The sequence below is a fragment of the Herpailurus yagouaroundi genome, unplaced genomic scaffold (genome assembly GCF_014898765.1).
Source record: "Herpailurus yagouaroundi ecotype Mexico unplaced genomic scaffold, PumYag 192, whole genome shotgun sequence".
Lineage (NCBI taxonomy): Eukaryota > Metazoa > Chordata > Mammalia > Carnivora > Felidae > Herpailurus > Herpailurus yagouaroundi.
In genome coordinates, this window is record NW_024412423.1 from 16260797 (window position 1) to 16279175 (window position 18379).

An 18379-nucleotide genomic window follows, 5' to 3' on the forward strand; every position below is an offset into this window, starting at 1 on the left:
TTATGACCATACTCTACTGCTTATTTACAGAAAATGTTTGAAGAAGAATATTTGATTAGATGTGAATTTTACCATACTGAGTGCTTAGTATTTTTGTAGTCTTATAAATATTGTTGAACTTTGCTCTTGGATGTTTGAACCTCCTGGATGTTGATTTTATGATTTATCCAGCAGGACTAGGGCATTTAGTCTATAGCTAATTATTCCCCACTACTGAAGAAGGAACTGTTCTAAGTACTCTAACCATTGTCTCATAGAGTCTGTGGTCCTCCATTCTGGTTTGAGGGAAAGAAAGTATTTATGGGGTGGTGTGCGCTCTCAGTATCATTCTTCCTAATTGTTTTGGGTGACTCCCTTCTCTAGCCTCCTGCACATTCCTCATATGCATATGCTGACCAGTATTCTAATGAAAATCTGAGAGAGGCCCTCTGAAGATATCCAGAGTATCTTCTGAGTTCTGTATACAGCATTCTTCCCTCCTCTCTCTAGCCCTGGGAACCCTAGCCATCTTGGTCTTCCCAGAAGCTCAATCCCATCTCAATTTAAGAAGTCTATCTGGCTATACCAAAACAAAACAAAACAAAAAACAAAACAACCTCCCTGAAATAGCAACCTGTGGAAATCTAACAAAGTCCTTCTTTTGGGGACTACTCATATTTTGTTATCTGATGTCCAGTATCTTGAAAACCATTGTTTAATATATTTTATTCTGTTTTTTAGTTCTTTTCAGGAAGGAGGCTTAATCAGGTTCCTGCTAGTCCCTCTTGGCTGGAAACAGAAGTCTCAATTTAGTTTTAAGCATAATGAGTCTTGAATAACTATTTTAGAAAATCACACACATAAATAATCTCTGGGTATATGAATTCAGAGGTATAATATGAAATTTACATACCAAATACATTTCCCTAGGCCAGATGACAAAAGAATACAAAAATAGCAAGCCATGTCTTTCGTCAGATTGGCGCCATGTACCTTTTTATCATTCACTGACACCCTACAGTTCTACAGAGTGGGAATATATATTGACTTCGGCAGTGTTGTGTTTCACTTCAAGTTTTCGTTAAGTTCATGAGTTTTGAGGTTATATCACTTGCGTTCAAACCGTACTTTCTCCCTTTATTTTCTGGTGAATTTGGGCAAAATGCTTTGCCTCTTTGTTCCTCAGTTTCTTTATCTGGTAATGTCATGCTAAAAAAAAATGGTATCTCTGAGTTGTATTAATTCCTCTCAAGCACTTATCATACTAAATGTCCAATAACTATCATTTTCCCCAATATTACATAATTTTCCTTTCCAAATTAATACTAGCTATCTCATTTTACACATACATAAATCATAATCTCAGTGAAAACACACAAACATAATATACCCATTGCTATTACCTAGTTGACATGCAATGAGTTCTGAATGGTGTCTCTGTCTCAGTTTTTCCACCCTCCACTCCTTTTTGTTTGCTACTCCAGAGTAACCTCTCTTAGAGAATTACTTTCAAGTACAGTAGTCCTTTGCGATCCCTCTCCACAGTGCCCGCTGACCAGAGGGCAGCCTCTCGACTTGGCATTCCAGACTTTGTATATTAAGGTCCAAGTCTAGTGGCCCAGTCTCACCTTCTACTCTTCCGTTTCATTCACTGTGTCTTAAAGTCTCTATAATAAATAAGCCTGCACGAGCATCCAAGGCCCTCTACCACGTCTGTAGTTTGTTTCATCCTATTTCTTCTACTTGGAAGCCCAATGCTTGTGCAGACCCATAACTAGCATGTCTTGCACTGTGCACTGTGTAGAGAAGAAGGAACACAAAGGCAGCTTCAGATAAAAAGCTCTGCTCTTCACAGGTTCACTGACAAACAGGCCAGCAGTCAACACCATGATGAAGAAAACTATTCTAGAGGAATGGAATACATGACAAGTAGATAAAAGGACAGCAGGCTTAATTTTGCCTCAAAAGTAAACTGAGGCAGGGGATGGATGGTGGCCAAGGAAAGCTTCACAGAGAAACTATTCTCTGGACTGTTGGAAGACCCTCCCCAGACTCATTCTGAGAGACTGAACAATATGCAAGACTGTTGATTACAAGTATACTGAGCAAAATAAGCCTTACATATATATCAGTTCCACTGTGAAATGCTCACAAATAGACCTTGTACACCAGGAAGCAGGGGACTAAGACCAAAGAGACCAGTGAAATACTGAGTAACTACTGATAACAATGCTGGTATTTAGAGCACAAGTATGTCAAAGCAAGATAAGTAGGATCTAAAAGTTCAAATACATAATATGCAAGGTAATGATAATGATACACAATATCTTTCAGTTTATTTTTGTGTATGATCCCAAAGAACCCCACAAAAGGTAAAGCAATGAAGCTTAGATTATTCACAACTGATGCACCCTGATCTGATAGAGTCCCAGCAACTGGGAATTATCTCTCTCACCCAAGACAATTTTGCCTAAGAGAGCATATTGTATCTCGTTTTTATTTTCCACAATGCTAGCTGATCATTCAATGTGCACTTACTATACCATACCCTGGCTGGGTACTTTGTCTCTCATTTAATTCTCATACCAGGAAGGTGAGCCTCTGTTAAAATACAGCGTTTATTCTCAATAAGAACAGCATGAAACTTTATTTGTACGACTTAAGCAACTGATAAAATCCTCTACTCCCCATTCAAAATTTCATTTTTGACTATTCCATTTTCAACAGTCAGCCACCATATCTACTTTTTTTTGATAACTGGGCAGTACAATTGAAAGAGATTAGCATCAATGATTATTATTTATTGGATGCGAAATGTTATATTGTGTCATATAAGTCACAAAAATAAGAAGAACATGATAGACCCGTATTTTATATGCAGAAACAAGGATGAGGGAGGGCAATCACATTTCCAAGGTCTTACGGGTCTTAATATTCAGTTCCGATTCTGACTACACCCTGTTTTCTTAAAACAAATATCACTTAGTGGCTACCACATGCTAGTCACTCTGCCTCTCACATATCAGGAGCCTAACACATTATTGCTTTTAATCCTTCCAACAATTTCATGAAATAATTGCAGGTCCACAGTCCTTTATCTGAAACCCCTGGATACAGATGTTATTTAGGAATTTATAATGTCTGGGATTTTTTGACATACACTTGATCCTTGAACAACACAGAAGTTAGGGGCACTAATCCCAGTACAGTTGAAAATTCACATATAACTTTTGATTCCCCAAACTTAACCATGTGCAGCCTATTATTTGACCAAAAGCCTTATCGGTAACACAAGCAATTGATTAACACATATTTTGTAGGTAATGTATATTACACACTATATTTTTACAATTAAGTAAGCTAAGAGGAAAGAAAATGTTATTAAGAAAATCATAAGGAAGAGAAAATACATTTACAGTACTAGACTGTATTTACTGAAAAAAACCCACATATAATTGTACCTGCAGAATGCATACCTATGTTGTTCAAGGGTCAAATATACAGAGTGCACATACATATTTTATTATTACTTTTGAATGAATCCTATGTAACATTTCATTGTATTTAATTCAAGCGTGTGTGTGTGTGTGTGTGTGTGTGTGTGTCTGTGTGTGTGTGTGTGTGTATGAGCAGTAGTTCTGCTGAGGTTCCACACCAGTTAGTCCCTAATGTCTTCCAACTTCATGTTGAAATAGGAAAAGAGGAAAATATTTACAGAGTTACACAAATATAAAACATGTTAATGATTTAAATTTTCTATTGCAGGTTTCCCTGCCTCTAGGTAGATAAACCAAAAACAAAGAAATGTATAAATAAGGGCACTTAGGGATGGGATGAATGAAAACACTCACTGCATCAATTCAAAGGAGTTTCATAAATAAAGCATCCAAGTCTAACAGGCTGCCAACACATTTGATCTTACCTCACAGATCTGAACAGCAGAGATTTAAAGCAAAGACTGAGAAGTGGGAACCCCAGCTTCTCCCATATCAGATCAATGATTATCTCTCAGATGCATACCCTTCCTTTCTAGAACCAAGCGTCTCCACTCCTAGCATGAACATTACACCCTGCTTTTCTCTCATCCATTCTCTCTTTCTTCCCTTCCTTCTTTTTTGCTTTGCACTGTCTGCTTTTTTGCTCTCATTTTCTTTCCCTTCTGTTCTTAATGGCATTCAAGATAAGGATGTCATCTGAGCTAGTGCCAAAAAGTAAAGTTCCCACAGATCTTTTGGTATTTCTCTGATGCCCATTTAAGGCTAAGTTTAGCTTAGAGAGTACAAGGTTATAAAATGTTCTGAACAGCCTCACGAGTACAGAAATGTGTGTGTGTGCGCGTGTGTGTGTGCATGCATGCGTGTGGACGCACGTGAGTTGGACATCTGTGGTTGGTAACATTCTCTGTTCCTTCTAATTTCATTCTTGCTAAATCTTTAGAGGGCAGAGAAAGGCAGACATCTTATTTCTATAAAACAAGTTCAGCTCAGTGACTGTGGTAATTGGTAATTAAGTATGAAGTTTAAATAATGTTACTTAGCAAAAAGTCAATCATTCTGTATCTTGTAATATCATTACAAGAATTAGTCCAAAACACTTCTCTCACTATAATGAGTAGTATTTTTTTCACTCAGATTAACTGAAGGAAGGCTTTTCTAATTCTGTCTTAATCAGGAAGAATTTCTGAGTTCTCACGTAAAGTTGTTCCTACTCCTATTATGGTATTTACATAGTGCATTACTTTTTAAAATTTTTTTAACGTTTATTTTTTTTAATGTTCATTTATTTTTGAGACAGAGAGAGACAGAGCATGAATGGGGGAGGGTCAGAGAGAGAGGGAGACACAAAATCCGAAACAGGCTCCAGGCTCTGAGCAGTCAGCACAGAGCCCGACGCGGGGCTCGAACTCACATACCGCGAGATGGTGACCTGAGCCGAAGTCGGATGCCCAACCGACTGAGCCACCCAGGCGCCCCAGTGCATTACTTTTTAATGTTTAAGTAGATGATCACCACTGTCCTTTAAATAGTTTGCTTCTTACTAACAGAAGAGTTATATAATTTTTCTTTGTAGCTTGAGTTCCAACTACTTAGCCTAACAATAAGCACTCAAAAGATACGCGATAAACAAATGCTTATAAATTTACTTTATTTAAAAATAAAAATTACCCTCCTATATATTCTCACTTATGGTTAAAAAAGTATAAAGAAATAAAATCTCAACAGCTCTAAGGAAAAAACTATAGATATTTATAAGATTTGGGAGTACTGAAAGACTTTCTAAACACAGTATCAAAGGAGTAAGTCATTAAAAAAAAGCCTTTTTAGAGGGAAATAAACAGAATATATCAAAAGTTTTACATTTTCACATACTCAACAACTCAGCAGTTGCATTTGTATGCTAAATCCTAAGAATAAAATCCAGGGCATATATTTACCTGCATAGATTCTTATCACGTAATTGCTAAAATAGAAACAAGCCAACAAAAAAAGGAAAACCTGGAAGTGACCCTAAATGTCAGCTAATCGAGAAATAGAAGGCAGTCAGCTCTATCACAGGAATTGAGTTTAAGGTCTTAAATTAGATTGTGTGATATTCTCCTGTCCTTATACTCCCCACTGCTACTCTAAGTTTGACCTGGGCAAAGTTCCCTCATCTGTGACATCAAGAAAGTAACGTTACAAACATGGCATGATTGTACAGAATGTAATGAGCAGTCCTCATTGTTATGATATGCAGGGAAACTATATAGGTCTACAAAGTAATGTATTTCATAACAGCAATGAGAAGCAGGATACAAGTAGATTTCATGTTATAGAACAGTGGATTCCAGTACGAATGGAAAGATCCCATGCTTTGTAAACATTATATGTGTAGTAGAAAAAAAGATTCAAAGCATATCCTCCAAAATGTTATAAAATGATTCATTCTAACTGGAGGAATTATAAATACTTGCATATTTTTGTTTATTTTCTAAATTGCTTTGTAATAAATGTGTATTTCTTTTAGATAACAAAATTACAATGGAAGGAATGTTTTCTAAAAACTATCGCTTATACTTTTCTTGGAAGTATCAAATCCACTGTGTATAGAATTTCGCCTAATATGCCAGATTCTTCTCACACCACGCTTCCTTATATTCCTGGTCACACTAATTTGCTGTTACTTCATGGGCTGAACCAACCCACTGCACATACTTTATTATAAATTCCAATTTATTAATGTTGATTTCATACATGCATCATTTATTTCTGAACAAACTTAGGCCTGGTCTACCCAACTCCTACAACTCACGAAAACCCTAGCTTTGCCTGCCTCTGTTCTTATTCTTGGGAGACATGGTCTGAGTAGGCTGCATAGCTGCCCCAGTTACTTTACTACCCAAAATGTGGGTGGATGAACAAAAATACATAGAATAACTCAATAGCTTATAATTAGATTTCAAGTTTCATTATGCAACTTAAAGATGGTGGCTGCCTCTTTCTAGAGAAGTCACCATGACCATATTCCCACTGAATTAGACAATAAAGAATGGGCTATCTGTCTGCTAAATGTTCAGTTTAGGCAGGACCATAATCATACAAAGGATGAATAACCAGGGTTCCAACAATGGAATCCTGCCTCACAACAGGGTGACTGAGTGAGAGCCCTGTGACCAGGGGTATTCAAGCAGAGGGTAAGTGACCCCTCTACATGCTTTCAGATACTGAGATCATGTATTAGGTCCTACAACTGGATGATTTTATGAAAGTTATCCTAAAGTGAAATCCATCCATATTTCACTTTGCACAAAGGCTTCGAAGTTTACATTTTATAAACTTTAACATTTGTAACTTGATCTCACCTTTCTAAAAGGAGTTTCAGATTCACAAGTGGAATTTTTCTTAAAAACGTCAATATATTAAAAAGTAAATCCCCTTGGGGCGCCTGGGTGGCGCAGTCGGTTAAGCGTCCGACTTCAGCCAGGTCACGATCTCGCGGTCCGTGAGTTCGAGCCCCGCGTCAGGCTCTGGGCTGATGGCTCGGAGCCTGGAGCCTGTTTCCGATTCTGTGTCTCCCTCTCTCTCTGCCCCTCCCCCGTTCATGCTCTGTCTCTCTCTGTCCCAAAAATAAATAAAAAACGTTGAAAAAAAAAAAAAAGTAAATCCCCAATCCTCCTTTTTGAAGGAGGGTTTACTGAAAAGTGTACATTTTAGAGGAAATGTCACTAAATATAAGAATATTTGAAGTTTCACCAAACGTATCTACTTTTTAAAGAAAGTTCATGTTTACGTGACAAAAAAAAAGTGTGTTGTAGTAATTTATGGATAATTTAGAAGAGTCTATGATATATTTCTAACAGATGTTCCTTTTATAAGCCTTAAGGAAAATCAAAGATGTCAGCAATCATGTAAGTCAAAGAAGGTGAAATAGGGACTTTGGGCTGGCTGCATTTGTAATCGAGTAATCACCATATCTTGTCCAGAAATCCCTTGGGTAAGTTCATTTCTTGCCTGCCTGCCCCCTTCAAGTTTCTACTGATAAATAAGAAGGTACATTATAAACGCTGGGGGAAAAAAAAGCACCAGGTCTTGATATATGATGCTAATTCCATTTCTGTGTATTCTCAGGTATATATAAAGTGCAATATTTATCTTTTACCAAATGCCATCTGTTTGAAGAGACAAGCCAAAAAGAATGGAGTCCCTTCATGTGCCTTGGACACAGCTGGGTTGTCTGCCTTCTACAATCAGCAGTGGCCCTAAGAACTCTTTAATGCTAAATATAAAAAAGATCATTGTCCATATCAGCAAGAGGGAGAAAGGAACTCCAAAGAGGTTCCACTAACCCACCACAAAGACTCAAGTTAAACGCCATAATCATGCCAGCCACTCAACTACCACTCAGTCTCTGTCTCCAGTCCAGAAACCAGTCTGCCAGAAGCCCAGAGAGCTGGAAAAGCAGCCGTGTTTTATCATACAACTGATTCCCAGATGTCAATTTAAAGGAAAATTATATGTATCCTACATTAAGGAGGAAAAAGATCCCTCATTGTATAAAAGTCTTTTTTTTTTCTTTTAAGAGAACAAAGAACATGTATTTTGAAACTCCGTAATTGAAAAAGACAATACAAACTACAAATGTTAACAGGGCACTTGCCCCTATTCACTAAGCTCAACATAAATAAATTATTCCTTTTGTATTTGTGTAGACAATGCTTCCTAAGAAAAATCATGAACTCTACCAGAAAATATCTTCTAAAAGCACGTAAATTCATATTTGCAATACAAGAACGGAAATTGCTAAGTTTTTTTTTTTTAAAAGGAATGAAGTTTCAGAATTTCACCCAAAGGGTAGTAACTAAAAAGATTTTTAAGAAACAAACCCATGTTTTTAAACATTAAAAAAAATTAAAAGAAGGAAAAAAATTGGGGGCACCAGGGTGGCTCAGTCAGTTGAGCATCTGACTTCGGTTCAGGTCATGATCTCACAATGTGTGGGTTCGAGCCCTGCGTCGGGTTCTGTGCTGACAGCTCGGAGCCTGAAGCCTTCTTCAGATCCTGTGTCTCCCTCTCTCTGCCCCTCCCCCGCTTGCATGCACACAAGCACGTCCTCTCTCTCTCTCTCTGTCTCTCCCAAAAATAAACGTTAAAAAAATTTTTTAAGAAACAAATTCATATTTTATTTATTTTTTTTTAATTTTTTTTCAACGTTTATTTATTTTTGGGACAGAGAGAGACAGAGCATGAATGGGGGAGGGGCAGAGAGAGAGGGAGACACAGAATCGGAAACAGGCTCCAGGCTCTGAGCTATCAGCCCAGAGCCTGACGCGGGGCTCGAACTCGCGGACCGCGAGATCGTGACCTGGCTGAAGTCGGACGCTTAACCGACTGCGCCACCCAGGTGCCCCAAGAAACAAATTCATATTTTAAAAAGTATCCTTTAGGTCCATTCATTAACTAATTAATTTTGTAATTTCTTCTGAACACATGCTACTGTACATGTGAAATATATGTAAGTCTTTATTGGATTCCCATAAATTTAGTAAGGACTAACAAATCTAATGAATGAATAACTGTTGAGAATAATGATGTAATGCCTGGAAGCCTCTGACTTGAAACTGCCCAATTCCTTCGCCAATTAGGAACTGAACTTGAAATCTGCCTAGGATGAAAGAACTGCCAAAGTTGCATGACTTCCAGAAAAATGAACATCATTCCACCAATTATAATTATGTTTGAAAATTTAAACTGAACTATTATCCATGCTATAGTATTTAAATAAACTTAACATTATGTAGGAAATTTGTATCATTCCGTTCTCAACAACTTACCTTTTCATGCTAACATTTCACAATTAATTCTTTTTCCCAAAATAAAAGCATATGGGAAAGACATTTAAATTTATCCTAAGTATATCTATAAACTCTGTCATTTGTGGAATGTACTTCAGTCCCAAGAAATCTCAATTACTTCAGGAATAATATAAATTGGCAATATATACACACATACCAGTGTATGCTAAATGGCTGCATATATCTTACTTTTCAAACTTCGCTGTAGGATTCGTTTCTCAGTTTCTTCTCAAGATTTAATCCAAATACTATGATACAGTTTTCGTCAGGGTAATGAGTATACATTTTTAAATAGAAGGTTTCTTTGCAGTTTAAAGTCTCTCTATATAAATGGTCAACCACTATTTATGTGTAATACTTCAATGACATAGCTTCAGATACTCTAGCGTTCTGCAACAAAGAAAGTGCTCTACAAGTTGGGATGCTATGACAATGCCTGGGGAAACAGAGGATGTATGTCATTATGAGTGATTATGTAACACTGCTTTCAGTTTAAGCTTATTTTTACTCATATAGTTCAGTGTTAGTTATTTATCACATTTTATAAGATTAAACATCTTGGACATGCCACTCGCACCCATTTGCTACCAAGACGCCATTTAATAGTTCATTTAGGGCATCGGCCCTGGAGATTTTCAGCAGTCTATAGGTCATGAGTTTAAGTGCTATTCATATTATGGTAAACTGGTTTCACATGGGCTTGTCTGACCGTTCACATGATAAAGCAGACAATCCTGGATGCCTACTGACCAGTCATTCCTCCACTCCTTCTCTCCTGCCCAACAGAACTGCCACTGGCCTCCCAAACGGAGGTCACTCTGATGGAGAAAACTGACATTCTTCAGCTGTTGTTAGTTACGTCTCATAATCTTACATCTCAAGTTCTAGACATAGTCAATGACGAATAAAAGTATTATTTCCTTAGAAAAATTCTCATTGGATAACAAAAAATTACATGTTGTTACAGCAAAAGAGGCTCCTCCAAAGGGAGGTTCTCACTTCTCTTTTCTTACCTCTTTCACACTGTGGACCAGTGAATCCATAAACACAAGCACAGCGGTTGGGTCCAATGCAGCGTCCACCATTCTGACACCCGTTTTCACAGACGGCTGCACACAAAACACAGCAAGAAGCTCATTAAACAGTAAATCTCCAAGTACAGTTGACCTCTGAAGAGCACAGGTCTGAACTGCACTGGTCCATTCCGATGCAGAGATTTTTCGATAAATACGGTACAGGACTGTAAATGTATTTTCTCTTCCTTGGGATTTTCTTAATAACATTTTCTTTCCTACAGCATACTTTAAGAATATAGCATATAATACATGTAACATACAAAATATGTGCTAATCGAATATTTACGTGATCAGTAAAGCTTCCCATTAACTATTAGCAGTTAGGTTTCTGGGAATTCAAAAGTTACATACTTAGATTTTCAACTGCAGGGGGGGTTGACATCCCCCACCCAAGATCCATGTTGTTCAAGGGTCATCTGTACAATATTTGGTGGAGATTAAACCTATAATGGATCTCACCTCTCAAACAAGCTACAGCTCACATCACCCATTTAAGTAAATATATATGACGTATATTGAGACAAAAGCCTACACAATCAATTTAAGTCACACTGTCAGGCACAGGTTCGGTAAAAGTTTTTTTGTTTTTTGTTTTTATTAATCAGAATCACAAAAATTAGCTGGCTCAAATGTTCATACTATCAGAATATGACTATATAATTGTCTATTTTAGCTCTATTAGCCCCATAATCGAACTTCACAGGTAAGGAGGTGATTAAAATATGGGGAAATACAGGAAAAAGGGGGCAGACAACAGGTAGCAGAAAGAGAGAGAGAAAAGCGGGAGGTATGTGACATGGAAAAATAAAGAGGATATGGCAACACAGAGAAGGAAAAATCAGAAAAGAAAAAAAGCCCCTCCTAAAAAGACCGGGTGGGGGTGGTCAATAAGAAAAGGGCAAATGTACCATGAAAAGTGAGAGGGAAATACCATCAATTCAGGAATGAAACACCAAAAGAAATAATGAATCTGGAATCTGTAGACAGCACGTAGAGGATATAAAAGCTAAGAAGGGAAAACCTCTCTGTGTCAATATAATAAATATTTTTATTAAAAAATTAACCCACGGTCCAAAATTTTTATGACACACACAGGCAGCCTGCACTCTTTCACTCCTTTCCACTTGGGACCAGGGAAACCAGGATTCAATTCAGGCTCTGTGGGCCCCAGGGAGCCAGAACTGACCCGGAGCCACTCCCCTCCCCCACTGCACCACCCTCAGCAGCCAGGACCACAAAAAGGAAACCATTCTGCAGATTCCCTGAAAAACAAGTATTCCTACTAATTCTCCCGACAGCAGCTGAATCTAAGAATCATGCCTTCTCCAAGAAAAAATACTAAGAGCTTGTCGGTCAACCCGCCCACTTTGTTGAATATCAACAATGTCCTCATAGATGAAAAGGATTGCATTCTATGACTCATGCTCAAAAAACAGAACTTAAGACATTAAAGCAAAGTGAGGGGGCAAAGCACATCTATGTGCCCTTCAAATGAAGTACACATCAAAAAAGGGAAGCTCAATAAATGAAATGACATCTAAATATGCCATAACGTTGCTATTTCCTTACCGGGAACGTTCAGCTGGTTTACCTATTTTCATCCACACTACTCCAAGTGGCTTCTGTTCTGCTGACAGTACAAAACCAGAACATACTCTGAAACAAAAGATGTCTTCATCTTAAAGCACCACTGTGCTAATAGCTTTAAGATTCTTTGTCTACAGCAGGCTTTGCTCAAAGGCAGGAAGTAGTCTACGTCCATCTGCACAATTAGGCCTGTGTAAGAACTACACCTTTCGGCTTCTTCCCTTGTCCCAAGATGAGTTCTGCATAGCACTTCCTACTCATTACTGTCTGGAAATATGGGCTAGGCAATCAATTAGGTGAAGAAATACGAAGGATAAAGGAAATAAAGGTCATGAGAAGTATGAGAAAGATGGGGATGGACAGGAATGTGGAAGAAAACAAAAACCTATCCTAGAACGCTCAGTAGTGTGTAACTCCACAGAAACAACTGCCAGCGTTTGAAGATCTCCACTGCTACAAAGATACACTGCAAAGAGGTGGCCCTTGCCTAATGTAATGAATTACGGTGTGAGAAAACTGCCTGAAACATCAGCAAGCTGTAAGAAACGAAAATGGAAACCACTTTTCCTGACGTGTTCCCTCATGAGACACATGCTAGGCTTTAAGGTGACTGGGGAGAAAACATTCATGGTAGACACTCAGGATTTATCCCTGTGTTAAGTGAAGGAAGAGCTTCTCTCAGGGTTTTCCAAAAACACACTTCCAAATCCCAGGTAGAAGAAGAAGGCTAAATAATCCTGGACCTTCTCCTGGAAAGAACTCGTCCACTACAGATGAAACCTAGTGTAATCTGTTTAGGCTATACTCATAATGTCTCTCTTCTCATTGTGTGTGTGTGTGTGTGTGTGTGTGTGTGTGTGTGTGTGTTGTTTGTGTTTCTCAGTGGGGAAAACATATTTATTGTTCCTTAGAAAATTCAGGTCACCATACAATATGGTTTGTTATTGTAAATACTTTTTTTACAAATTTCTCTATTTTAATTTTTAACAGGGCAAAAATATCCGCAGATGTAACCTACTTAAACAAAAGATCTTCGAGATCCTCAATAATTTTTTTTTTCTTAAATGTAGAGGGTTCCCATGAACAAAGAGGATGAGACCCACTTGTACAGCTAGTGGCTGACATTTCCAGTTTTCGCGTGAGAGTTAGCTCCTTCCACAACAGAGACCAGTTTGCTTGCTTTGTATCCCCTTTATCTAATGTAGAAGTTGATGTACCTCAGTTACAAAAAAAAAAATCCTGCCATACATGGAAGTTTTGCAGTCTTTTTTCCACTATTTTGGAAGGCAAAATGCCACAGTGAACAGATGAGCACACCCTAATCAAATTATCTTTCTGATTCTGCTGAAAAAGTGAGTTAATTGTCCCTAGCTTAGAGGGCCCCGCAGATTAAATAAAACAGTGTATAAAAACAAGTGCACAGTAGCTGCACATTGAAGGTGTTCTACAAACTTTAATTCTCCTTCTCTTTTATTCTACAGGGTATTTTATGAAAAATAAGACACGCTCTACAGAATCCAAAGTTTACACTGAGGAACAACAGCAACAGAAGAGAAGCAGGCAGTGCATGTAAAAGTGGAACAAAAAAAGTTATTTTCCTTAAGAATGAGTTATGATAAAAATTATTTCATTTTTTAAACTTTTATTTATTTAAGTCATCTCCACACCCAACATGGGGCTCAAACTCATGACCCCGAGATCAAGAGTTGCATGACCTTCTAACTGAGCCAGCCAGGTGCCCTGAAAGTTATTTTATAAAGCAGTTTTTCTTGTGACAAAATATAATGGAAATGCAAATTTACACTTCAACTGGAGTTGGAAAGAAACGTGAATATGCCTAAATTTCCGCCATGGAAAGAATGCTGACCACCCAGGAAGAAAAACAATGCTTACACCTGCTGTGGGATATACAGCAAAAGGCAATGGAGAAAAATACATGCTACATACTATCCACAGCAACTTCCTAGGGATCTTTATCACGGCCTATAATTAACCTATTATCTATATAAAAATTCAGTCTTGTGCTCCCAAGTTCATATTTCCCTAAGCTCTCTCCTAAGATCTTAGCTCAAACATCTTTCCAACTGGAGGTGGAAGGGACTCCTTGAACCATCAAATGCAAAACAAAATCCTTGCTATTCCATATTTGCAGCCCCACCTAACCCACTCCCTGGCTATTTCCCATTTCAGAAAATGACCCTACCATTCACATTCTGAAGCTCCACCCAAACCTCCAGTTGTCATCAGAGGTCTTTGCTTTATGTTTTTCTCCACCACCACCAACCACCGCACCGCCACCCCCCGCCCCCGCCCACCGCATGCCCAGCCCGTCAGCACACACTTCCTTCCACAGATTCTACTTCCAAATACAAGCTCAAGGCAAGTACTTATCACATCCTCAATTACACCAGCACCGAGCATGGGCACCACTACCCTGGCTGCTAACTGGCCTTTCATTTTCTCTCTCACTCTTTCTACAACCCAGTTCCGACACAATAGCCAGAATGATGCTTCTAAGTTAATCAGATCATATCATTCCACTGCTCAAACTGCCTCAATGACTCCAAATTTCTTTTCTTGGGGTATAAGGCCCTCTACCACCATCTAAGAACTCACCTCCTACCCTTACCTCCTCTCCTCTCTTTAGCCACATGGGTCTTCTTTCATGGTCTCCAAAATACGCAAAGTCTGTTTCCACCAAACGTCCTGTGAAACTGCTTCTCCTTCTGCCTGGAACCCTTTTCCCACTGACCTAAAATGGGACCTTTTGCTCACGGATCTACTCCCAACACCTTGCACAGCATGGAGCTCCCAGGAGTGACTCAATAAACACTGCTGAATGAAATGAATGAGTGCTTTCTAAGGAAGATTGTCCACATTTCTGGGAAGGCAGCTAAGCAGTTTACATGTTTTTATAATCTTCATTTTAGCAAACATATTTCCAGGACTTTTCTGGATTCACAGGCTGAGAGTTTTTACACCTGCTTCCTTACTCTCAGTACTGTAATTCTCTCCCTCTGTCTGTCAGACAACTTAGGAAGTGGCTTCCTTACACCACGTTTTGAGCTGATGTCACACCTTGCCACCTTCTTACTTGCTGTGAATGAATTTTTCTGGTTCCATGATTTGCCTGCATCATGTGTCCTATGAACCCTAAGTACTGTGCAAGGATAGTTTTGCCTCAAGAGATATTCAGGGAACAAATTTTCATATATGCTGTTCTTTTTTTTTTTTTAATTTTTTAATGTTTTTATTTTTTTTAATTTTTTTTAGTATTTATTTCTTGAGAAAGAGACAGAGTGTGAGTGGGGGAGGGGCAGAGAGAGAGGGAGACACAGAATCCAAAGCAGGCTCCAGGCTCCGAGCTGTCAGCACAGAGTCCAACGCGGGGCTTGAACTCACGAACTGTGAGATCATGACCTGAGCCAGTCAGACACTTAACCAACTGAGCCACCGAGGCACCCCTCATATATGCTGCTCTTCTGACCCAGTGCTTTTCCCTTTCCCCTAAATGAAAAATGTGGGGACATTGGTAGGATTTGGCACAGAGACAGAAGAACATAAAAGTGCCTCCTGTAGGAAGAGAAACTACTTTCCATCCCTTTACTTTCCATTTCTGTGAAGAACAGGGAAGGGACACACTAACACACTCTTTCTGCAGAACCTTCAGGAAAATACACACACACACACATATACCCAGACAGATGTATCAGCTGAATTCAGGCTGAAAGCAGCTAGTTTCATAATAGATCTGAGTAAATACTCTGAAAGAACAGTAGAGGCAGGCTCTTCCCCCCTATAATTGTAAAGCAATCATTCTCCCCTATAGACCAAAAGGCTGATTTTAAAGGATAATTGTGTCTCTTCCCTTACTAAACTCTATAAAACAGGAATACACTCAGATCTCCTAACATTTCTGTATAGGTACAAAAAAGGTATAAATCGGCCTCCTTATAATATTATGTTCATAAAAGGGTTTTTTTAGTGGTTATAAACTGGGGTCCATTGTATAAAATTTAGAAACTACCTAAATGTATGAAGAATATATAGAAAAAAAAATCATCCATGAAAAAAGAAACTTTGCTACGATTTCTGTTTCATTGTTGTCCAGCTATTTCCTGCTCCTGTCCAAAAAAGTTGCTAAACTGGCATCTCTTATTCCCGCAAGGAAAGTGGCCTCAGTGCAGTGTACTCTCTCAAATTCCTTAATGCTCCACTTCCCAAACTTGTCAATCTCAGATTATCTTAACATCTGTAGCCATACCTGAAAGCCACCTACAAAAGGGATCTGTAAACTACAGCCCACAGGTCAGATCTGGCCCACAACCTGTTTTTGTACTGCCCATGAGTCAAGAAAGGTTTTAACATTTTTCTATGGTTGAAGAATCAAAAGAACAGTAATATTTTTGTGACACATGGAAATGGTATAAAATTCAAATTTCTGTGTCCAAAAATAAAGCTTTGCTGAAACACAGCCAAATTCTTTCATTTACATATGGTTTATGGTCATTCTTGCACCGTAATAGAAGAGCTAAGTAGTTGTGACAAAGACCACAAAGTTTAAAATATTATCTGGCCTTAACGAAAATGATGGCCGACTCCTGACCTGAACAAAGTATTTTTCTTCAAGTTGATGCACCTACTTATATTAAATTATTTTAAAAGAAAACTTCATAGCATTTGTAAATAGAAAGCTGTATTACCCTAAATGGGAGGCAGACCTAAAAATAACTACAATCACAAGAAGATACCACTTCACACCCAGTAGGATAGCTATCTCACTCACACACACACATGCAAACAAAAAGCCGAAGTGTTGGTGAGAAGGTGGAGAAATTAGAATCCTTGTACACTGCTGGTGGGAATGTAAAACAGTGCAGCCACTAACAAAAACAGTAAGGCAGCTCTTCCAATCAAAAAGAGAATCAGCATATGAGCCACAAATTCTACTTCTAGGTATGCACTCAAAAGAACGGAGAGCAGGGACTCAAGGGGATGTTTGTGCATCTATAGTCACAACGGCCAAAAGACAGCAGAACCTCAAGTGTCCATTCATGGACGAATAGACAAAAACAAAAGATGGTTGATACATACAGTGGAATGTTCACCAGCCTTAAAGATGAAGGAAATTCTAACCCATGTTCTAACACGGAGGAAACTTGAACACGTTATGCTAAGCAAAATAAGCTCATTACAAAAGGACAAGTACCATGTGATTCCACTTACTTGAGGTATTGAGAGTCAGTCAAATGTACATATACAGAAAGCACAATGGTGGTTGCCAGGAGACAGGGTAAGGGAGAAATGGAGGGGGGGGGGGGTCAGTGTTTAATGAGTACAGTTTTACTCGTGTACCTCAAAAACAAAGTTCTGAAGATGGATGGTGGTGATGATTACAAAACAGTTGTGAATGTACTCAATCCTACTCAACTGTACACTTAAAAATGGTTAAAACAGGGGCGCCTGGGTGGCTCAGTTGGTTAAGTGTCTTCATTTTGGCTCAGGTTATGATCTCAAGGTTCATGAGATCGAGCCCTATGTCGGGCTCTGTACTTGGGACAGCAGGGAACCTGCTTGGAATTCTTTCTCTCTGCAACCCCACCTCCCCTCAAAAACAAATAAATAAACTTTTGAAAAAAATGGATAAAATAGTAAATTTTATGCTTCATACATAATGAAAACAACTTTTTAAATCTTTTAAAGCTCTAACAAAAGTAAAATAAGACTAGCTTAAGCAAGGTAGATACTCTTGCACTTCTACCATTTTGTTTTTCTATATTAAAAGGATTGATGACAGGAGAGCATGAGTGGCTCAGTCAGTTAAGTGCCCAACTCTTGATACGGGCTCAGGTCATGATCCCAGGGTTCTGAGATTGAGCCTTGTGCTTAAGATTCTCTCTCTCTCCCTTTGCCCCTCTCCCTCCTTGTGCGTGCACTCTCTCTTAAATAGATAGATAGATAGATAGATAGATAGATAGATAGATAGAGAGATAGATACATAGATAGTAAAATGTTGATGAAAAATTCTTAGGGAGGTCTCAAAGATCAGCAGCAAACCGAGACTCTGCATCTGATGAAATCCACATGAAAAGGGGCCTTGTTACTATTTATGATTCAATGATGTTTGACGTTGTGTTCTTTTACTCATCCACACTTTAAAATATGGGGATTCTAGTAAGAGTCCCACCATCTGGGAAACACAAACTTCAAGTGATATGTTATTATCCAAGAGCTACAATGCCTACATCTTTGTTAAAAGGTTATCTAATTAGTGTAGAATATTCTCCACACAGTGAAGAGAAGATCTTTACTGGATTAAAGCTCCCTCTTTCACAATGACATCGCATTTTTAAAAAATCATTTCATAGCCCTGCACTACCGTATTGTATCATTAAACATACACGAG

General features: G+C 38.5%; 1 protein-coding gene across 1 annotated transcript in view; it reads right to left on the reverse strand.

Annotated features, from left to right (window-relative positions):
* The window catches only part of FBN2 (fibrillin 2), a 262490-nt gene that overhangs the window by 234172 nt on the left and 9939 nt on the right, over window positions 1-18379 (reverse strand). Inside the window, exon 5 of the mRNA XM_040444382.1 lies at window positions 10324-10419. Within this exon, the coding sequence (XP_040300316.1) occupies window positions 10324-10419 (96 nt within the window). The remainder of the gene's footprint in view (window positions 1-10323; window positions 10420-18379) is intronic.